This window comes from Trichosurus vulpecula, chromosome 3 (assembly GCF_011100635.1).
Source record: "Trichosurus vulpecula isolate mTriVul1 chromosome 3, mTriVul1.pri, whole genome shotgun sequence".
NCBI classification, from domain to species: domain Eukaryota; kingdom Metazoa; phylum Chordata; class Mammalia; order Diprotodontia; family Phalangeridae; genus Trichosurus; species Trichosurus vulpecula.
The window spans coordinates 178292527-178316643 of NC_050575.1; the positions used below are offsets into that span (position 1 = coordinate 178292527).

The 24117-nt window shown below is 41.2% G+C and overlaps 1 protein-coding gene across 2 annotated transcripts in view; it reads right to left on the bottom strand.

Annotated features, from left to right (window-relative positions):
- Nucleotides 1–5125: 5125 nt before the first annotated feature.
- The window catches only part of TCEA2 (transcription elongation factor A2), a 36218-nt gene continuing 17226 nt past the window's right edge, over nucleotides 5126–24117 (bottom strand). For both annotated transcript variants that reach the window (XM_036752316.1, XM_036752317.1), the window contains 6 exons: nucleotides 21108–21241; nucleotides 20447–20503; nucleotides 13854–14008; nucleotides 10138–10284; nucleotides 6926–6997; nucleotides 5126–5424 (listed from right to left, as the gene is read on the bottom strand). In XM_036752316.1, the coding sequence (XP_036608211.1) occupies nucleotides 5416–5424; nucleotides 6926–6997; nucleotides 10138–10284; nucleotides 13854–14008; nucleotides 20447–20503; nucleotides 21108–21241 (574 nt within the window). In that variant the 3' untranslated portion in view covers nucleotides 5126–5415. The remainder of the gene's footprint in view (nucleotides 5425–6925; nucleotides 6998–10137; nucleotides 10285–13853; nucleotides 14009–20446; nucleotides 20504–21107; nucleotides 21242–24117) is intronic.

Here is a 24117-nt window from a genome sequence, read left to right on the forward strand (position 1 = left end):
GGAAGGAAGACTGAAGCAAACACACAGAAGCCCTTTGGGTTTGGGCCTAGAATCCCTGAGAAGAGGGGGTACTTTTTACTCACTAGCTTACTGAACCTAACGGTCTTTCCAAACACTACCTCCAGCTACCACCAGGGGGCAGGCCTTCCAATCCTCTAAATTGGTTTCTTGACCCAGTCCGCCCTAAAGAGATGCTGCTCCTGGTCTTTATCTATCAAACCGGTTCACCTACAGTTCCTAGATGCCTTTTACAATGGGGTAAGAGGCTCTCATCTATCTAGGTTAGACATAACGTGGCCTCAAGGCAAGAGAATGTGCAGGATGAAATTGGCTTATGTATAATTTTACAGTAACAACCCAGGACCATACAGACTAGGATCCTTCATTTCTGGAGAAGCACCTTAGCACTGCAAGGATCTGCCTGGTTGGCTGTAACGCAAAAGACATTGAGGGTGAATGGATTCAGAGCAGTCAAACACAGAAGGCAAGACAAAGCACCAAGAAGCAGACAGATGTGCTTCTGTCCAGATGTCCAAAAGCAAGGCTCTCCTCCATTCAGAGCTTTGGATATATTTATCTACACAAACATTTCTTCTACCAGGGGCTCTGCTTCCCTGGTGACCCTTAACTGATAAACCCTACCTAGTATGAACAAGGCTCTTGATCAGCTATGCCATCCAGCTGGGAGGTGGAGGGAGAACAAGTATGTTACCCTTCCTTTATCAATATTAATTGAGCCCAAGTTTTAATTCAGAGATGATAATTGCTAACATAGCATCTACTGTGTGCCAGTCACTGTGCTAAGAGCTTTACAGATATTATCTGAGATACATTCTGAGTAACACAGAGGGAGTTGGGGAAAGTCCACTTTATATTCATGCCTGTTAGCTTCTAATCTCACTGCAAAAATGTTTTCTAAAGCACCTCACTTTAGGCAGGGCATCCTTTCAGGGACCTGGAAGCCAATGATGTCATCAGCATGTGCTCCCTCCATTCACTTAGATAACAATCTCAATCCCTTCATGGATCAAGGATCAAGGATCATGAATTGAGAGCTGAAAGGGACCTGAGAGATCATTTAGTCCAGTCATCTCTTTAGAGATGAGTAAACAGGCCCAGAGAAGTTAAATGACTTATCCAATGTCTCACGCAAAGTAAATGGAAAAAACAGGATATAGACTAAGGCCTTTGACTCCAAATCCAAGGCTCTTTCCATTATGAGGCGGTGCTACCATTAATAGCCTGTGTGAAATGCTGATTGCTATGAGGAAAAATGTTAACTCACTGGCCAACATTCTGGTAATAAGCCTCTCTAAACTTTGACAGTCTGGTCTCTGAACAACAGTCTATTACTGAGTCTGCACTCAAAAGTTCTTATTAGTACCAGAGCTTGGGCTCTTAACCCACAGCCATAAGAACTCACGGTCACTTCCATGCCACAAGGAGGCATCAAAGCACTGTAGTGGAATTTCATCAGGTTATCTCAAAAAAATATTTATACTAGCTTTAGGATCAGAGAATCTCAGAGCTAGAAAGGACCTGAGAGGTCAACTGCTATCCCAAGTATGAATCCCATCCATGACATCTCCAACAAGTGGGAATCCAGCCTCTACTTAGAGACCTCCAGTAATGGAGGGAGATCATTACCCACCACTGTAGCCTATGCCACTTTAAGACAACTGGACCTCCCCATCCTCTATCCCTCAAAGCAATGATGTCCCAAAACAAAAAACCCAGCCCATCTGATGAGCCATGTCCATAACTGCAATCAAGGCCAAGCAAGAATTTGTGTTAGTCATCTCTCATCACTGATGAGATGACCAGTGCCTAACATCCTATAAAGTTTTGGGCCAGAAAGACCCAAGGAGATTTGCAGCAGTGACCTTCCATTTAACTGCCTGAGGTGGGCTAATTTCCTCCAAGGCACATTGGTGAGAGACCTTAACAGCCATACCTATAAGGACAGGAACTACTCATTCTGACTCAATCTCCACAACCTTTCACTGCCTAGCCTGCAGTTCAGCCTGAAAAGTGCACAGGCAGACCTCTGGGGGCAAACAGGACTCAGAACAGAAAACTCAGAAAAACCTGGGCCTAAGAGGTCGGTAGCTTGGGAACTACTGGGTTTTGATAAAATTTCCATGCAACCCCAAAAGATAATAATTTCATCCAATTTGTTTTTTCCATGCCACCATCTCTCTCCTTCATATGTATACATATATATATCTATACTTACATGTGTGTATAATGTGTGTGTATATATATATACACACACAAATACATGCATGTTTGTATACGTAAGTATACACACAGACACACACATATATTCCTCACATACAGGCTGGGCCGACTGTGACAAGCTCACAAGCCACAGCTTCCTCCCAGCCCTTAACTGCCAGGGATACAACAGCTGCTGGAAAATGCCAACTCCAGCCCAACTTCCTGCCTGACACAATGGCGGAAACTCCAGACACTTCCTCATATTAATGGTTCCTCCAGGACCAGAGCTTACGTGTTATATGTCAGGAGAATGGCAGCAGCCTTCTCAGCCTTAGGCAAACTAAAAAAGGGTTGCTCCTGGATTCTGCCAGCATTTCCAGGCATTCTCTAGGAGGTTAACATTGTGGGCAACTTCTAGGGCCTGGGAAAGTGCCCCATCCAGTGCCCCTGTTCAAATAAACCCCCATGCATTTGTGATGACCCAACTTTTCCTGGCCAAGAGATACTTCTAGGATGCCCTGGCAGGCAATAAGATGTAATATATGCTCCACAATCTGTAGAGCTATGAAGGCTGAACAAAGAAAAGAATCCTAGAAAATCACAAACTTCACTGAGGCTCAGGCCGACTCCATTTCTCAACCTTGCTGTGAATTCATTAGATGACTCATCTCCTTCCCTCTCCCAACCTGTTCATTGCTTGGATTCTGGAGCAATGGTGAAGTCCAAAATCAAACCACAAGAGGATGAGGGGAAGCAAGCCACTTGGATCATCTACACCTAGATAATTTGCCACTGGAAAAATTAAAAAGGCATTACTTTTCATATGACTAAAACCATTCATTCCCCTTGTTCTTAAATCAGGAGCTGGCCAACAAGTCAACATGAGGCCCAAGTCCTCATATACATCTAGCACTGAAGCCAGCATAGCACTGAGCAGAGTGGATGGGGGTAGTGCATTGTGAAGGAGTTGCTCCCTCATTTTCTGAAACCAAGAGCAGGCAAAAAGAACCTAAAGTTCCCCAGCACAAATATGGACTTCAGAAACACTTGGGATAGCCATGCAAGTCTCCTGTCCTCATCCCATCCTTTCTGTGGCTTCCTCTCTGCCAGGGAGCAGGTTTTGGGAACTGGAACACAGCCTGCCTGTTCTGTAACCTCTGGTGGCAAAACCTATTCTGGCTTGGTCTTTCAATGCAAACTTCCTCATATTATTTAAACATGTTTCTGTTTTCTTAAGGAACCTGGTTGCTACCTCTGAGGTGATACTGAATTAAACTGAACAGCAAGTTTCATGTGAAGGGCCTATAATATAATCACCTTATTTTTTGCAAGATTCTACCCCAGTCCATGAAGTCTTTATTATAATAGTCTGGTCTGGCAGATTCTCAGGGAGAAGTTGGGCGTCCTGAGGGCTCAACAAAGTGGGTCAGGTAGAAGCCCATCACTGGCAGCTCATGTTCGTGATCTGCTGGCATAATCAGATCCTTTTGTAGCACCATATGCTACTGTTACTCTGCCTGTCTTGGACAGCAGCTTTGGGGCCTCCTGTTGTGAGAAGAGTAGCAGAGATGTCAGCTTTCTCACAGAGCGGGTGGTCTCATTCTGTTGCACAGGCAAAAGCTGCCCAGAACAGTCTAATTCCTAACACATTGGTGGGGGTTCTGAGTATCCCCATATGTCAGTGTTCCTTCTATGTTGCTTCTGAAAAATCTTGGAGCTGTGGATTCTAGGACTATATCTAGTCCACCATTACCTGCACTGCTCTGGACACAGCTCTGATAACCTCTGTTAAGAATAACACACTCGGGCAGCTAGGTGGTGCAGTGAGTAGAGTACCAGCCCTGGAGTCAGGAGGACCTGAATTCAAATCCAGCCTCAGACACTTGACACACTTACTAGCTGTGTGACCTTGGGCAAGTCACAACCCCAATTTCCTGCCTTCCCCCCTCCAAAAATTAAAAAAAAAATGAATAACATACTCCCCATACCAGAGGAATAACAATGCTTCCCCAAGAAGTCTTCATATCTTCAGCATGTCCCATTCAATGAGGATATCCAATTGATTTTGTTATCAACAGCCTCCTGAAGTGAGGAGTGAGTGAGGCATTTATCAGGAGTCCTGCCAATGGAAGTATAGCTCCTCCAAACTAAGCTCTACAAAAGCAGGCATCCAAAAGGGAAAAGAAATAATCTACCTATGATCTCTCTCTCTCTCTCTAACACACACACACACACACACACACACACACACACACACACACCCCTACCTGCCCAGCTACCAGTCCCTAACTACCCAGTTCTGATTTTAAGGGAAGGGAAAAGGGCAGGTGGAAAAATATAATTCCTGATACTTGAAACTCCTATAATATTACAAATTAGTTCTGGGGCAGAGGAGCAGTAGACAAACTGATCCCCAAGTCCCCTGTGCACAGTGCCTGACCTCCAAGGTACATGTGTTCTCACATGGGCAGAAAGGCCAAAATAAGTATCCAGAGCAGCTGTTAGGTTGGTCTGTCCAACTTGTACAAGGGGCCAACAAAATCTCTTCTTGGACCCCAGAATGAGACTCCTTGAATCCAAGCCATCCATCCAGGCTGAAGCACACAGATTACCTCCCATTCACTGTGATTGGACTGAGAGCCCTGGGGATTCAATCTTTTCTGTATTAACAAGAATTCAGCCCAAAGCTTGCTAGGATGTGGTATAGAACTGGGGCAGCAGGGCCTGGTGACAGGCTTTCCAGGCTTAGAAATGAGGAAGCTGGCATTCCCTGACTGCAGTACACACTGTGCTCCAGATGAGGTGCTTTATAAGCTCCTGGAATCATAGACTCAGACACATCAAGGAATTACAAAAGGGCAAATGATGGCAGAAAGTGACAAAAAGAAAATGTTTATTATTCCTCGGAAGAAAACAAAAAAATAATGATACATACTGGAATGAGACCATTGAAATGGCCAGGCTGTGTGGACAGGCTCTCTGCCCGCCCGCCCTCCTGGGGCCCCTACCAGCTGATGGATTTCCGTGGAGCATATGTGGAGGTTGAGGTTAAGCCTTCGGCACAGCAGCGCCCTGCTCTTGGATGTGTTCATTGCAAAGGAAACTTGGGGAAGACATCACAGAACTGCTTTAGAAGCTAGAGAACGTGAGTGGACCCATCCTGGCTCAGTGGTTGCTGTCCCATTCTGCAAAGTCTCAACAGAACTGTAAGAAATTAAGAACATGTCAATGCCATCCTACCCAATGTCTCCCCATAGCCAGAGTACCCAGGCCCAGGCCTGAGGGAAGCTTCACACTTCACTGGGTGATTTGGTACAGTTTCTGCCCCAGCACAAGGAGCAACAGATGCCAGAAGTGATCCCCTTGATTAGGGGCAGTACATTGGCTCCATCCCACAGGGGGAAATTACTGAGGGAGTGGGAAAAGAGGCACACCAATCAATTCCCAATCAAACTGACTTAAACTGACTAAGGTGACTGGCCAAAAGCAAGAAGGAAAAAAAAAGACACAGTCCTTGCCATTTGGGAATGGACAACCCTAATCACATGTGTAAAATTCCCACCTGTTTTCTGAGAATTTGGTTATGACAGTGACAACCTGGAAAAACAGGGATCTCCATTAGGGCAGTTGGAAACTGCAGGTCAGAGCAGGATAAGGCCTAGAGTTTCCTAGGCGTTGACATTAGCCACACTGCAAATGTGTGCTAACCCTGAGAAACCAAGCTGCCACACCAGGCAGCTTATATTTCAAGGATAAGAACCAGGAGGACAAGGTTTGGGCAACAACAGGGAGAGGAAAAGAGGAAAGGGAATAAAGCATTTCACTTGAGGCTCTAATCTATGGAAAAGAACGAGAAAGAGTATTTGCGTGTGTAGCGTGTATATGTCTATTATCAATGCAAGAACATGACTGCTGGGTATGACACTAGAAGAAATGGTTTCTGGTTTTTAACTATATGGTTCCAGGAAGAATGACTACAAGGATGTAACCCAGCCCAGGAAACAAAATGTGGTTACCTAGTCTCCCACTCTGTGTGTGTGTGTGTGTGTGTGTGTGTGTGTACAGACACAGATATATGTATATGTATATATATATTTGTGTACATATAAATGCATATGATGAGGGAGTATTCCATAGTAGTGAGGGTCATATAGATATCCCCATTAGACTTTGTGAAGCTGAGATCCTAGGGCAAGGTGAAGGGAGAGGATGGCCAGAAGCACTGGGTTCTGACCTTCAGGGCCAGGCTCTTAGGGGAACTTCCAGCTCTTAATTATTGACCCTCCCACATACTCACCCACCCCACCCCACCCCCAGCTATACAGGCAAAAGAGACCAAAACATCTTTTGTAGCTGAAACAGGCCACACACACAAATACTAATATAAATACAAGGAGAAATTTAGATCATGTGAAAACAAAAGATATGAATAAAAAATTATTAAAAATACTATTATGAAGTGATGTGTCAGACATGAATGGACCTACCCCTGAGGCCTGGTCACTCTTATCTAGGAAACTGATCTCTACCACTCCTCAGTGAAAAGGACCCTGGGGGAGCCAGGTGTGTTGGCACATGTCTGCAATCCCTGCTACTGAGGAAGCTGGAAGGGTGGGTGGAGGAAGGTTGAAGATTATTCAGATCATTCATGTCCTACTGTCCCAGAGACCTCTAGGACCTTAGTACATGAAGTGATATGCCCTACCTTCCAACGGTTTCCACATTCATTGCAGACAACAAAGGTAGTCATAGGCTCATCAGAGCTTCGAGTCTGAACCTTTGGGAATGGAGAGAAAAGAAAAGAGAATCATAATGCATTCTATACTAATACATGCAGTATTTCCCCAGGGTCATCACTGTGCATGGAACCCTTTAGGCTGGCAGAGCACCAATGGAAAAAATACCAGTCACATTTGCTAAAGGGAGGACCACATTTTACTGAAGGTCACAAATTTATTAAAGAGCTTCACTCTTTAATTTTAGCTATTAATATTAACAGGCAATACCACTTCTACCCTCTTCCTTCCCATCTAACATGAGACAGAAAACTAAAGCTATGATACAAGGAGGGAATGAATTAAAGGAAACTGTATTTCTAATCCTGGTTTTGCCACTGGCTTGCTGTGTTACCCTGGGCAAGTTGCTTGACATCTCTCTGCCCAAGTTTCCCACTGTAAAATGTACTGCAGATCCCTGCCTTTTCCCACCTCACAGGAAGGCTGAAAGGATCACAGAGATAATGTCTGCAAAGTACTTTGTTCTTCTGGAAGAAAAATGATCTATAAATGAAGACATTTATGATCACTACTAGAAAAAACAATTATCCCTGGGTACCAATCCCTTTTTGACCTACCCCCCTTGAGCTCAGAAACAGATCTGACCTGGTCCCTGATTGATCCTCTGCTCCCATTCTACTGGGGACAGGGGGAAGTTTAGTTTCTATTGAGAGTAAGACTTTCCAGGCCAGGAAAGTTGAACTAGACAAAGCACTCATCCTGACTTTGAAAAAGTCATGTTATATGAGGGCAAACTTGCATTTGTTTCATCATCTGGAGTTCTGGGAGAGCTAAAGAAAAGGGGATGGTATATTTCTGTTTGCTAGAAATGTCTGGTATTATGATCAGTCTGGTCTAACTGCCAACTTCAGTCCTAAAAAGCTCTTAATGGGAATTTCTAGCAATGAATCCTACAGATGAGGGATTTTCATGTTTGAAAGCCCCAGGTTCTAAAATCTAAATCTGAACTGCAATGAACGTGGAGGAGAAGAGACTGGGAACATGCTCAGACATTCAACATATCCTCAAATTCCCATTTCACTGGATGAAAGAGTTAACATCTGCATTTTTTTATGACAAAGATCCATCTGAATAAATTCTCTGTCTGCCATCTCTTTCCATTTTAGGAATCAGAAGATGGATAGAGACCCTTAAATTTCTCCCTCCTGAAGGCCCATTGGCCCTTGTACCTTCCTTTACCCACATGAGTCAAGCTTCTTGCTGGAAAAAAGAACAAGGTAATAAGTAAATTTAGTATTCCCACACAAACACTGAGCCTCAGAAGCAACCAATTATTCCAACATAACATAAGCCAAACCAACCTAGTTACTGATGATAAAATTGTCTGAATCCTCTAGGGGCAAAGAAAAAAATGTTCATTTCCCAAGTATAAACGACAGGCAGGAAAAGACTGTCTTGGGAAGGAGGGAGAGTAAATCTGAAAGTCCTTGCACAAACACTGACATCTTAGTTTCCACACTGCCTCATAAAAGCTTACATCTTACTTCTCTGCCTTAGCTGCTGCCCTGACACTCTTGTCTCTTACCTTTGTGCTTTCAAGGGCCTCCCAACATCTCTTTGGAATCCAAATGTTCTCTTGAGCTCCCCCAACCTCTTGATCACGAGTATCTTCCACTTCCGTGTTCGAGGGTTCTCTCTCTCCCCTCCTGCCGCTGCACCAGGGAGCTCAGCATGGCCTCTTGTGCAGGCCATACTGCAGGTCCTAGCCTCCCCTGCCAGCATCTTCACTCTTCCATGTGCACCCCTACTGGTTGAACACTATTCCTATTACAGTGCACCCAACCTTCAAAACAATTGGGCAATTATGTACCCCCAACCAAAGAACCACAGTTTACTTGAGACTAAGAGTTTCACCTGAGAAAATAACCACAGAACTTGAATCATAAAATCATACTATTTTAGAGCTGGAAGCACCTTAGAAGTCAGCTAGTCCAACTCGCACATTTTATAGGTGAGGAAAATGAAGCCCTGAGATGGTAAGTGACTTGCCCAAAGTGACACAGCCAAGTTAGTGGGAGAGCCAGGACTAGAACCCAGGTTTCCTGACTCCCAGTCCAGTGCTCTTTTCACCATCTCTCAAATTCCTTGAGGGCAGGGACATCTTGTTTTTGTCTTTGTATACTCTGTGCCTAGCACAATGCTTGGCAATAGAAGGCATTTTTAAAGTGTAATAAATGTTCATTAAATTGAATGGAAAATGGCACAAGACCACCTAATTCTAGAAGGGGAATGAAATGAGGGTTTTCCCTTTCAGAAGTTTCAGATGACTCACCCAAGTACCAGGTTCAAATTTGATTGAACACAAGTTGTAAGTATAACAAAGCCATATCAAGACATCGTTGTATTAGCCACTTCACCATGTGACAGTCAATCTGAAGAGTCTTTATCCCTACTTTTCTTTTCTTCTCCTGTTATGTATCTTGGACACAACAAATATCTGCAACAATTCAGCTATACTCTGGGTTCCAAAAACAGTACTTGTGCACATAAACCACTTCTTTGTAAAAGCTTATGCCATAAAGGACAGCATAGACTACCAGGTAAAATAACGATTTTACCTGGAAATCTACGCTATGGAAACAATTTGAAGTGAAGGCACTGTGTGCCTGCCACACAGGGAGTCTTAAGGTGTCCTCATCAGCTAGCTCTCTGGAGCAGCAGGAGTGAGGATTCCTCAGATAGGGAGGAGAAGAAAAAAGGTGGGAAGGACCAGACACTCTGGTAAGCCCTTCATTCAGACCACAAGCACATACTGACAGCTCTAATTCCCCTTTCCTTCCTCAGGACACAGTCCACTACGATGACTGGGAGGGCAAGATCTGACTGTAATATTCTAACAACAGATCTTTCCCCCAGTCCTTTAAAGGGAAAAAAAAAATTCTAATTGAGCAGGAGACTATGAGCCTACAAAACAGATAAGAGCAATTTGACTAAAGCTATCAAAATTCCAAGTGGCTTAGAATGATGGTATGACACACTTGCACTCTTAAAAGCCAGATTAATCTATTGCTTTCACCATCAATAAAGCAGCAAGGCCCAGCCTGGTACGTCTGCCCCTGGGCTCCAGGAGCCACACCCAGTCACAGCCTTGCTAACTTGTGCCAAGCATGAAGATACTGACCTGAGTGTAAGTGCAATTCTTTTTCTTGCACTTTCCACAGGTAAAAAGATCTGTCTGGGTGCCCCCTGTCTTTGCCATCTGATGTTCTCTGATGGCTTCCTTGGTCATGGCTTTCCTGATCTCCTTTAGTTCATTACTGGCCATTTCCTGTGAGGAGAGAAAAACATCGGTGCCTAAAGCAGCTCCAGAATCCATGTTCTGATAACACGGAATGAATTGTATGTTACATGCTTCTGTGTGCTAAAGATAACACTATAGCTACAAAAACTCCAACATTTTTAGCTGAAACTTGGGCATTATAGATTTATTCACCACGCTAACGTTTAAGGAAAAGAAAAGGTTTTCTTTGCACGAATTTCAGCCAGAGTGGTCACAACATAGCAGGGATCACTTGTAGCACCTGGGGAGGCAGCTTTGGTATAACAGAAAAAAACAATGGATTTCCAGTCAGAGGATCTGGGCTCTGCCACTCATCACTTGTGGGATCCTGCATCTGCCAGTTACTTAACCTCTCTATGGCCTCAGATTCCTTGCTAATAACATAAAAAGATTGGACAAGGGGATCTCTTAAAGCCATCTTTTCCTAAATTGTATGAATCACGGATTCTCAGAGTTGGAAGGAACCTCAGAAGTAATCTAGGCTAACCTGGCCCTGAACAAGAACCTCCTCTTCTGCCATCACTCACAAAGCTTCTATCAAGCTCTGCTAGAGGACTTCCAGGGAAGGAGAACTCCCAACTTCTTTTACTGCCGACTGTTCTTCCGGCTAGCTTTAATTACTAGAAAGTTCTCCCTAAATCAACTCAAAATCTGCATCTCTTCATCTTCCATTCATTGTTTCTAGTTGTGCCCTCAGGGACCAAACTGAACAAGCTTAATCTGTCTTCCACGTGACAGCCCTTCAGATATGTAAAGATAACTATCATTTTCCCCACCTCCTGCAAATCTTCTCTTCTCCAGGCTGAACACTACCAGTTTCTTCCACCAGTCTTCATATGGCATGGTTTCTAAAACCCTTCATTCTTAAGAAGCATCTGTTAAGATCAGGGTATTCACTATGTGAATAATTCTACACTTCTCCTAATACCTGCTTTATAGTCTCCGACTTACAGATCAAGGAATTTAAAAAGCCTACAAAGGAAATCAGCACATTTAATAAGTTGCACAGAAAAGGCAGTCTATAACACATAACACTAAAATTATTAAAGGACATTGAGACAGAGACCCCACCTCCTGCAAATCTTCTCCTCTCCAGGCTGAACACTACCAGTTTCTTCCACCAGTCTTCATATGGCATGGTTTCTAAAACCCTTCATTCTTAAGAAGCATCTGTTAAGATCAGGGCATTCACTATGTGAATAATTCTACACTTCTCCTAATACCTGCTTTATAGTCTCCGACTTACAGATCAAGGAATTTAAAAAGCCTACAAAGGAAATCAGCACATTTAATAAGTTGCACAGAAAAGGCAGTCTATAACACATAACACTAAAATTATTAAAGGACATTGAGACAGAGACCCAGAAACCTACCAGAGCTACAGAATGGGGTCAAGTAGCAACCTAGCAGCACTGAAGGATAAAGAGCAATTCTCAGTCACTTTTTATCACAGTCCACTGCCATCTGTTTCATTTCACAATGTTCCCTCCCCTTGTTCCTTCTCAAAAATATGACATGTTTTTTTTAAAATATCAAGAGACAATTAATTTTGAGACATCCCTGAGAATTTAACAACCTTCCTTGAGATTCTTGACATAATTCCTGCAGTGTTAAATCCAAGATGAGCAGTCACTGCTATGAACTTTTAATGACTATTGGACTCTGCTTTCCTTTTTTTTTTTTTAATTGTTAATCTTTTTCATGCATTTATCTGTCTCTCCCAATACCAACCTCCCTCACTGAACAACAATTAACAGGAAAAAAAACAAAAATAAAACCCTTTTCATAAGTCTACATGGTCCAGCAAAACAAATTCCCATATTGGCCATCCCTGAAAATGTATGTCTCTTTCTACGTTTTAAGTTCATCACCTCTTTGGCATGAGGTGATCTACTTTCCTTTTCAACCTAGTAATATTTACAAATTTTACTAAGAGAATTTTAAAATACAAAGGTCTGAGAAATACAATAAACTTTAGAGTTGGAAAGGACTCCCCCATAAGGTCATCTAATCCAACACACTTGAATAGAAATTACATCAACAATTATACTGACAAATGGTCATCCAACCACCCCAGTAGCCTTTATTTTTGGACAGCTCCAATTGTTAAAGAGTTTTCCTTACACTGAGCTAAATCCTGCCTGTCTGCAATTTCCACCTGCTGATCCTCATTCTGCCCTCACAAGCCAAGCAGAACAATTCTAATCCCCATTCCAGGTGAGAGCCTTTCAAATACCTGAAGACAGGTACTATTTTCCCTTTTTCAGTCTAAACAATATCACTTCCTTTAACAGAGCTTCAGTTCTCTGGTCACCCTCCCCTGTACAAACTTTAGTTTGCAAAGTCATTTCTAAAATATGGCTCACAAAATTGAACAGGATACTAAGATGCAGCCTGCCCAAGGCAGAGTATATGATTCTCAATTCTCTCCTAGTAGACACTGATACCTCTATTAATACAGCCCAAGATTGTTAGGTTTTTTTGGCTACCATGTCACACACTCATGTTGAACTTACAGGTCCACTAAAATGTCGAGATCTTTTTCTACATAGCACAATGTTTAGCATGTAGTAGATAATTAATAAATGCTTGATGGTTATCTGGCCATGCCTCTGTTATCTCATACCTGTATAATTGATTTTTTTAAACCTGAATGTAGAATCCTACATTTATCTCAATTAAAACTCATCTTATTAGATGGGGATCATTGTTCTATAGCCTATTGAGAGTCTTTCGGATCCTAACCTAGTCATCTGATATGTTGGCTACCCTTCTTAGCATTATATTTAAATTTTATAAGCATACTATCTAAATTTCTCCATCCCTGTCAATGATTAAAAAAAAAGTTGAACAGCACATGGCTAAGGGCGAACCCTACAACATTCCACTGCCTCCTAAAGAGATGTCTATGAGCGAACTGGTCTAGAATAGAGGTATTATATTCCGTGCCTCAAGTGCTCAGATAATGTTAATTTGTGGTTTGCTACGTCAATACAAAGCCCACAAAGATCCATTTCTATTTGAGTTTGACACCACTGGTCTAAAACAAGAGAGCCAGTAAAGAGACATCACTAAATACTTTAAAAAAAATTCAGTGGTAAAGGGAAAAAAGTGTAATTCCCTTTCCCTGCTGCTATGTATTCCCTACTTCAGAGAATGTATACTAAATTATTCCTCTAAATACCACATCAATGCTATTCATGTAACAGTAGCACCTTCATACTGTCCTAGGCTAGGCACTATTGGGAGTTACCAAAGAAGACACAGCACTAGCTTTCATGGGTTTAACTTCCATTCCAATATTGCAAAAAAAAAAAACAACAAAAAACCTCACGCTATAATACTTGTTCTGAATTCTATAGGACCCTTTCTCTAAAAGCTGAGGCATGGGCCTACTTGGCTAATGACTCTCATAGTAACTAAAAGCCTAGTTGATTCCATTGCAACAGGAATTCTGTGGACAGTCTATCATCAAGTGTTATTTTATTTGAACAGCAACAGGGCCAATATATTCAAGGGGGGAAAGAGTGTAGTATTGAGAGAGTTTAGTATCTCACCTCAGAGGTCATCACAGCAATCTGTTCTGGTGTGATTGCTCCACACAAAACATTCTTTCTCAAGTCAGGGTTTTTAGAGTCCTTCAAGTTGGAGATCCGGCTTCTCACTCGGTTTTTGTACTTCATATCTGTATTCTTGACATCTTGGTAGATATGTACAAGCATATTTAAGGATTTATAAGGTGAAGAGAAACTACCTGCTTTTCCCTCAGCAATTAGAGGATCAATGCCTTCTAGCATAAGGATTTCCAAATGCTCTTTGGTATATCTGATATTCAAAATGTTTTAAAAAATCTTCTATAAACCTATTTGTATACACCAGCATCAGAGTTAAGGAGATAATTCATCATCTCAAACAGGCTCTTACTGGAAGCAGAAAGGATGTGCCACGAACAAGCAGAAAAGGCATTTCTGGAAAGCCACTTTCAGGTCAGGAAGCAAAAGAAAAGGGAGCATATGGCCACTCATATGGCAGAAGAAAAGCAGCAAAAATAGTCTACAGGGTGTCCCTAAAGTCTGGACACACATAAAATATCGTTAACATCTCATTAACCGTTTCACCAAAGACTGTATTGTTCAGTGACTTCTTTTTCTGGGGTATGCTAAAGAAGGTGTATTCAATAAAAATCACAGATGCAACACACTTGATTGAACACATAAACGCATAAAGAGTGAATGTGCTAAAATTGACGCCAATGTGGAGTTATTGCATTGAGTTCACGTGAATCTTGCAAAGCACAACAACCTTTGCATCACAAATGATGGAAATCATATTGAAGATGTTATTTGTTAATACTCCAATTAAATGTTGTTGAAAATTTCATTTCTTGAAAATATGCATTTTTGCCTATGTGTCCAGACTTTAGGAACACCCTGTACAATACAAATTATGCTTTTTCCCCCTCAAGTTCTGCTGATACACTTTCTGCCAACAAGGAACGGGACAAAAATATTGCTGATGTTTTCAGCAATCATATATTAGTTTAACTACCCATATAAAGGCATCTAAGAGTCACACAAGACCCAACTTTACCTACCACACAAAACAATAATAATAGTAATAATAATGATATAATGTCATTCTTCTAATATATTAGTATAATGAAAATAAATAATAATAATGTAGACAAGGAAGAGTCAAATAACTGGTCAAGTTATGGGGATCTGTCTATAGAAACAGAGGACTTGATGACAGCAATTCGAGACCAAGTGATCGCCACCAGAAATTACAGAAAAGTTAGCATTAAGGAGCCTAGACTTAATGATCAATTCAATCTATATAAGGAAGTAGTAGAAATTATGTGACCCAGGTGTTTCATCTGGAGAAGAGCATATTTAGGGGGCATATGATAGCTGTGTTCAAGTAACTGAAGGGCCATCATTCTGTCCAGATCCAGAGAGCAAATCTAGAAACAGTGGGTGGAAGGGGATGGAATCCAGCTGTGTAAATACCTAACAAGATATGAACTGATGGCTAGAATTAAACATTAGAAGCTTGCTGTCTCTCATGGACTGACAAACTACAAATCCCCATACTACAAATACAGACCTCAAAATATCCTTGAGAACTCAACCAATGAAATGTACTGAAACTGAAACCCCCCTCACAGACTGAACTATTGTTCATAATCACCCAGACAGAATTCTGATTCATAAAAATTCAAAAGGAATATTTGAATAGATGCTGCCAAATATTCATAATCTCCAAGCTATACAAAGCAAAAAGCTTTCAAAATGTAGAAATCTAGCAAAATCGTGTGAGGAAATGAAAAGACAGACTTTCTCATCATCTTGTCTGCTACTGGAGTTGAACTGAGGAGGTTTTCAGTGAACCTAGAGAAGATGAGCTTACATTCTAATACTTCTATTCAACTACAGAAGGAAGTTATTTTATCTGAATGTGCAATACTTCATAAAACATTAAATATAAAAGAATAACAGCAGGTAGCAATATTGGACTATTTCTATCTAAACTCTCAAAAAGAACTTATAGTGATGATGATGATCATGATGATGATAGCTGACACATAGCACTTTGATTTGAAACTCAACAAATAATCATCCAGCTGAAAGACTTCTAGTGAGGAAGAACACACTCCGTCCCTAGGAAATCAATTTACTTTTGAACAGATCTAATTATTAGAAAGTGTTTTCATACATTAAACCAAATTCTATCTTTCTGAAACTTCCACCCACTGTTCCTAGATTTGCTCTCTGGATCCAGACAGAATGGTGGCCCTTCAATTACTTGAACACAGCTATCACATGTCCCCTAACTCTTCTCTTCTCCAGAGATTCCTTCAATCAATTTCCATTTGATATTGCCTCCAGGCCTCTCACCAATCTGGTCAACCTCTAGATACCCTCCCTTCCAGATCAAGCAACAGTGAGATTCTACTCTACGGCAGCAGCCTACAATCCTGTGATACCAAATATCTAAACAAAAAGCTAAGGCTCTGGAGAAGAATAAGCAATCCTAAGTGTAGAGGGTTATCAGAAGGGGCTAATGCAGTTAACTCTCATGCCCTGCTACCAACCGAAAGGTCCTGCTGTAGGCATTGTACGTGCATCAAGCGTAGTCATCAGTAATTGGGAGAAATTGTATCCATCATACAACTAAATACAAAATCTCTCAGGTGGATACTACAGAAAGCCAAATGAATTTATCATATTTCCTCTGCAATCCATCTTTGACATTGCTATGAAATAATTTTTCTAACAGACAAATCTAACAAAGTCACTCTCCAAATCAAAAATCGTACAAGGCCCCATACTGTCTATAGGATAAAATACAAATTTCTGAGCCTAACATTCAAAGTCATTTACAATGTTTCCAACCTACTTTTCCTGATTTATTGTACTTCATTCAACCATTTAACAAGCATTGTTATTCCCCTACGATGTGTCAGACACTGTCCAAACTACACCAAGGAAACAGTTCTCGCCCTCAAGGAGTTTACATTCTAACTGAGGGAAATAACAGTAAATATAAAATATGTCCAATACAAATACAAAGTAATTCTAAAAGAAGGTTGAAGGAATTAGGAGATGCCTTTGTAGGAGGAGCTGGGAATCTGAAGAAGCAGAGACAAGAACAGGAGGGCATTCCAGGCATGAAGCACAAAAACAGAGAGGCAAGAATTGCATTATCACGTATGGAGGACAGCAAGGACGCCCATTTGTCTAGAATTACACCCCACCCCCACCCCTCCAATCTCCCCATTCCATGGTGCATATGAGGGGAAATAATGGGAAATCAATCTGGACAAACAGGTTGGAACCAGATTGTGAATGACTAACATTAGAGTTCTGAGTCATGTGACCAAGACGGAGGGCTAGACATTTTCTCATAGATTCAAGACCTCTCAAAACTCTCCAAAATAAGAATTATGCGAAAGAGATAAAGTAATTTCAGCTGCCTCCATCACCTAGGACACCTAAGGAGGTAGTAATCCGCAGAACTAACAACACAGAAATCTAATCTATAACCCCTAAAGCACTCACTCAGTACCCCTTACCCTACAACCCACCATGCTTATAGAAGGGGTGCACAAGTTGAACCACAGGCTTGCAGTAGAACTCTATTCTAAATCCCTCCCTCCCTCTTTGCCACAGAAAGACAAAAAGCAAAAGTATGTCCTGGTTGGAACAGCAATGTGACAGTGCTTTGTGCAACAGAGCTCAGCTAGAAACCCAGGAACAGTGGAAACTGGGGCATATGTGTGTGGCTACGTGACACTCCACTAAGTCTGAGGGAAAGAGTCCAGTATCCAGCTGGGACCAATTCTGTAACTCCAGAAGCTACTTGGGACAAAGACTGAGGATGAAGAAATGTTAATTATCTAGCACGGGAGAAGGCTGAGGCTTTTTGAGATCCAGCTCCCAGGGAAACCACCATCAAAGGAGAAGGAGTAAGAGAATGAGTAATAGAGAAAAATAAGGCAACAGCTGAAATTAACAAAGCTCTTAGGAGGAAGAAAACTCAGTTAAAGACCTTAAACATTAAGAGATGAACCAACAGGGAAGATATTAATAACAGAAGGAAATATAGCCTCCAAATTGGCCAAAAGAGTCCAAAGAGCTAAGAAAAATAATGAAAGATAAAGAAAAATGAATCAATACCTGATGAGTCAGAAGACCTTGTGAATTCCCAAGAGAACATGGAATAATAGCAAAATGTTCTGGAAGTTTAAAAGAAAAATAGGGATTATGAAAATGGAATTTATGGTTTACACAGAAGAAATAATCAGAAGGATAGAAAAACTTGAGTCCACAGTGACAAGTCTCACCAAAGAAACAAAAGAGCGAATAACTGATTGAGAGTGCAAGTACAAAGAGTGAAGAATTATCTGGAAGAGAAGACAAAAGCAAAAACATTAAGAGAAAACATGCTTTCCATACAAGCAAAAGATAATGAACTCAAAGACAGGATGTATAGAGACAAATTAAGGATTATAGGTCCCCCAAAAGAACATCAAGTCAAAAAACCTGAAGAAATAATACAAGAACACTGCCTAGAACTTCTGAACACAGAATACAAAATGCCAATAGAAAGAACCCACAGAAAGATGACCTTCTTTGCTGCAGCGTTCAAAGCACATAGTGGTGCCTGGATAGTGGGTGACAAAACTTGCTAGTTGGTACCATTAAGGTCCTCTGGGATGGTGGGACACAAACAACAAATTCTGCAAATGATCACAAGAAAGACTTTCAAAAATAAAGGAAAGGAAATGTGAATAACACAAGATTATTCTGTACTCACCAGAAACCACGTAAGGGAATGGAATAAAATGTTCCAAAGAGCAAAGGGAATTCGAGATGTAGCCCAAGGTACATACTTTGCAAACCTGAGTATAACCAATAATGAAAAAAAAAATGGGACTTCAATAAAGAAGGTGTTTGAAGCACTTCTAGAAAGAAAGCCAGACCTGAACAAATTATTTGTTTTGCAAACACTGCTGACAACAGAAATACAAGAAAGGTAATCAAATACAGCAACCAAGAACAACAAAATAACAACAGAAAGAGCAGTAAGAGATTTCATTCTAAAAGTATATAAGGAGCCATGAATGAAAAAAGTCAAATAGAAGTGATGATGGAGAAACAGGCATGAAACACCATGGACTAAACCTCACAGCTCCCTGCCTATAGGTGAGTCAGTGTTTTTGTGGGACTTATGGCATCTTTTAAATGGAACTGCTGGAGGCACAGCCCAAGATACTGGGGTAGCAAGACAGCAAGTTCTCCTCCAAACCTTCTCCAAACAGATCCATAAAGCACACCAGATGAAATCTTAATGAAGAAATTCAAGGCAAAGTCAGAGTGAGTCATCCTTCCAGTCCAGATCAGCAAGCACAGAGAGACAGAGAAGTCTTTGAACACTGGGGACAGAGTCTGATGTGGAACACAGGAAGAGGATGTACACCAGAACAAAAGGAGGTACCAGATCCATACTGAGACACACCAGAACCATCCCAGGGTACCTTAATGGTACCAACTAGCTACTTTTGTCACCCACTATCCAGTTCTGGGTCACAGATCCAGAGTGAAGTAAGGAAGAGAACCTTCCTGCCCCTGCCCCACCTCTACCCCCTGAGCACAGACCCTGGATTGTATATCAAACAAACAGAAGCTTCAGAAGCAAGCAGCAGCAGTGTGGCTCTGAAGTCTGCAGAAGAATAACCAAAGTAGGAATGCCAGACCAAAAGGAAGTCTATAATTCTGTCAGTCTAAGCCAGCAGAGCTTCTCTCTCAGCTGGCTGACTGACACTAAGCCCAGCAGCTAGTCTACTGTTGCTCAGACCCAAACCCAGGTAAAGAACTCACAGAGTTCAGACCAGAGGGACAGCAATCAGACTTTATCTTCCAAATGAAAACTCCCAAGAACACTACAGCCAAAATCCAGAGCTTCTAGGTAAATGCTGGTTAGTGAAGAAGAGTGATAAGAGAGATGCTGGAAGATAGAATTAATAAGCCTTAGCAACTAACTAGATATAGGATATGAACTACACTCCACCCCTCTGAGCTTGTCTTCATCTCCATGCACTGCCACAGGCCATCACCAATTTCTGAAATGCATTGTCTCCTTCTCTCCGCTTATTGAAATCCTCTTCCTTCAAGCTCCACAATAAATGTCATTCTCCCCATCCCCCACTCCTCCCAGCCAAAATAATCAATTCACTCCTCAAATTTTCCTAGAGTTCTTTGTCTGTATCTCTCCTTTGACCATACCACATTCTACTTTGCATCGTATTTCTCTGTATTCATCTTGTGTCCACTACCACCTTCCTTTAGACTGTAAGCTCTTGAGATTAAGGACTGGTCCATTTTTCATCTTTGTATGCCAGCATCAAGCACTAGGCCCTGAACATATTAGGAATTTAAGAAACATTTGTTACTAAACTAAATTAACCAAAAAATTTATACAGTATGTTAACTTTATAGTCTTACAGCTCCAGATAGGAATGGCCTGAGCTATTGATAACATCTCCCTTAAGACATAATTAAGCCCACTTGTGACTCCCTCCCAGGCTGTGGAGCAAGTACTCATCTAAACTCAGCCTCCATTTGGCAAAGCTTCTTTCAAAGGATATATTCTTCAATCTGGGCAGATAAATGCTCACAGTCTGCACCAATCGCAATATGGTCATCTGTAAACAAAAGAGAGTTCTAAACAACAACCAATGTCAGGAAGGAAAAAAAACACAATAACTTTCTCATTGTGAAAAGCTAATTGAGTTAATTCATCATTTTCCAGAAATAAAGTGATGCCCATAACTTATAGCTGACGCCAAACCCAAACTGTGTAACTGATTCACTTTTTAATTCTTTGCCATGTCCACAACCCAGATCTCTCTCAGGGTTATACTGTCCTCTCTCCCCTGACTCTTTCCATCTGTCATGAACAAAAATGACCACAATATAATCAACCCTTCTAATTAGTTTGGCACTTAAAATGAAATATGACCAAAGTCATTATATTTTAAATTGGATTTGGCATCATGACATCAGAAAGTAGGATCCTCTATAATAAAAACTTTATTTGGAGCTTCCAACCAAGAACTTCAAAGTACTTTATAGAATTAAACACCTTTACATGTCTCACTGGGGTGTCCAAGGGTTTTATTCACTAAATGCCAGAAGAGGAGTTCCTAGATGCAAATGTCTCAGGATTCAGGCCTTTTTTTAGGATCCCATCATGTTAGGGAAACTTCTGTGGCCATACCCTCCAGTTATCTGCTTCTCTTCACTTACTGTCTGTCTGAAGGGCTGCTGTCAGCATTTCTCGACATTTATTACGAACGGCATCACAGGTGATGGGAATAGGAGGAAAGGTGGTAATTTTCGGAGTGGATAGAGTCCTTGGTGGGTCTTGTTTTCTGTTGGAGCTAAAAAAGAAACTTTGTCAGAATGTTTTGGTTGAGGCAAACACAGACAACTCAATGGGATAGAGATGTGTGACTAGCGGCATAAAAGCAAGTGAGCTAAATAAAAACTAAAGTTGTTGTTTGTTGTTCAGTCTTTTTTTCAGTTGGGTTCGGGTCTTTGTGACCTCACTTCGAGTTTTCTTGGCAAAGATACAGGAGTGGTTTGCCATTCCTTCTCCAGCTCATTTTACAGATGAGGAAACTGAGGCAAACAGGGTTAAGTGACTTGCCCAGGGTCATACAGCTTTTGTCTGAGGCCAGAATTGCACACAGGGAGATGAGTCTTTCTGACTCCAAGCCTGGTGCTCTATTCATTGCATCACATAGCTGCCCAAAAACTAATGAAAGCACACCAAATTTATTTCCAGTCCAATATTCCCATCCAAAACAGTCAGAGGATATTAACAGTTAGTTTTCAAAGGAAGAAATCCAAGTTCTCAACAACCATATTTTTTAAATGCTCCAAATCACCAATTAGAGAAATGCAAATTAAAGCAACTCTGAGTTTCTACCTCATTCCATCAGATTGGCAAAGATGATGAAAAGAAAGATAACTGTTGGAGGGGAATTTGTCCAGGCATTCTGGAAAGCAATTTGAAACTATGCCCCCCAAAAAGTCCCTAAACCATACATTACTGGGGAGAGGGAGGGAGTCTGTAAATTTTTTTTTGATGTTTTTAAAAAAAAGGTTCTCGTGGTCAAACAGGTCTAATTTACAAGAATGGCCTGATTAGTGATGAGTTCATTTTTAAAGGAAACCAAAAAAGATAGGCTTTAAAAACATACCACTCTCCCTATGTGATTCCCTTAGCAAAAGGGCTGGGAATTGATAAGGTCACAAAAATAAGGTAACTGGTATATAGCTCAGTTGGACAAACCAGAGAAGGCTACCTGAAAAACCCTATAAGCCTTATGAAATACTTTTATCTCCCAAACAAGATGTTATCACAAATCAGGAAAATGAGGCAGTTCACCCATGAGGCTGGGAGGCAGAAGGCTGTTGCCAATAGCCCTTACAATGCCACCGACTTTACTCCCACTCTGAGCCTACATGTAGGCACCACATACAAGCAGAGAACCCAGGTCTCTGGGCTGGTGGTACTTGGTGGTTCATCATACTACGGTGGCTGAGTTGTGCTTTTCGAGGAAGAAAGCAAAAGATCCAGGCAAAACTGCCTTGTGACAGTGCAGTGTGGCTCGAGGGAGTCTGGTTACCTGGATGGTTTCCCCTATATGTGAGTGCAAACCCTTCCTGGGAAAATCTTGTGTGTTGGGCTGTGAAGTAACCTGCCTGAGATCTTAGGCAGAGTATGCCTGTGTCGCATGGTCTTATCCTTGACAACAACTTGTGATCCCTTACCAATTCTCAGGTGTAACTGGGTCAGATGTCAAAAAGTTCAGGCCACAGAACCTCGACAGACGTCATCAATATCCACAAATCTCTAATAGAAAAAATTATTTTTTCCATGCTATCCACATCCAAAGAAAGAACTTAGGAGTCTGAATACAGACGGAAGCATACTATTTGCTCTCTTTTTCTTTTGTTGTTTTGTTTTGTTGCTTCTTCCTCATGGTTCCTCCCATTAGTTCTCATTTTCCTTTACATCATGACTAATGTGAAAATGTTTAATGTGAATGTATAAGTACAGCCTATATCAGACTGCACACTGTCTTGGGGAAGGGGAGGAGATGGAGAGGGAGAAAATTTAAAACTCAAAATCTTATGGAAATGAATGTTGAAAATGAAAAATCAATTAATTAATTATTTTAAAGCATTATTTTTTTCCCAACTTTCCATGGAGAACTCTAGAGAATTTCAACTCTCTGGAAAATTATAGAGAACTTCAATCTGTTGATCCAGCCTATTTCATAAATCAAAATCCACTAATTTAGGTATTTTCTGCTCAGGATATTGAAGAATTGGTCATGATTTGGGTGGTCTTGTAAGACACTCATTATCTGACAAGAGGGGAAAAGGAGAAAAAGGAAAGGTGCTTATAATGTGTCTACAGTGTCCTTTAATTTAAGCCCTGTTTTAAGATCAGATCTTCCAAACCTGAACTACATACAGCATTCACAGAAAAAACATGTAAGCAGTATGGTGTGAACATAAAGCAGAGGCTTTGAGAGTTCATGTCAAAGATCTAGTATTCACTACCTGTGTGAACTTGGCCATGTCATTTACTGTCCCTGGTCCTCAGTTTCTTCTTCTGTGAAAGAAGAGGATGCTATCTAAGACCACAAGGTCAGCTAGTGCTGTTCATATGTCTAAAGTTGATCCTATGATTTAGCACCAGATCCTATGTAAAGTCCTTTGAAACATTCCTAGCAGCTGTTACTGTATTTAGTCAGGTGAGATTTACAGATTTGAGTCTACGCACTAAAGGGAAACAGAAGGACTTCCTAAGGGGAAAAAGAAAAAATAAAAGCAAAAAACACACAGGTGTAGAAAATGAGCTCATTTCCCCAGCACCACACTAACTTCTGAAATTATTGTTGTTTTATTTTAAGTCTTCCTTTCCCACGACCCCTGTCTTCCCTCCCATGCCCCCAGCAACCCTCCGAATCAGAAAGAAATCATCTGAGTCTTGATCAAGTTTGGACCACCTCAGTAGACTGTCCAGAGCCAAAAAGCTATTTAGGCCACAGGGTCCTCCTCTCTGGAAGTCTAGAACTCTCTCCAATGCTTCACCTATGTCTACAGTGCCCCATGACCCAGACTGGCTTAAGGATTATGACAGAACACATTTATTCCTAAGGACAATTTCACTTTGTGCCTGACGTCATCTTCCATCTATGTGAGCTTCCATTCTTGGACAAGTAAAAATACTTTACAG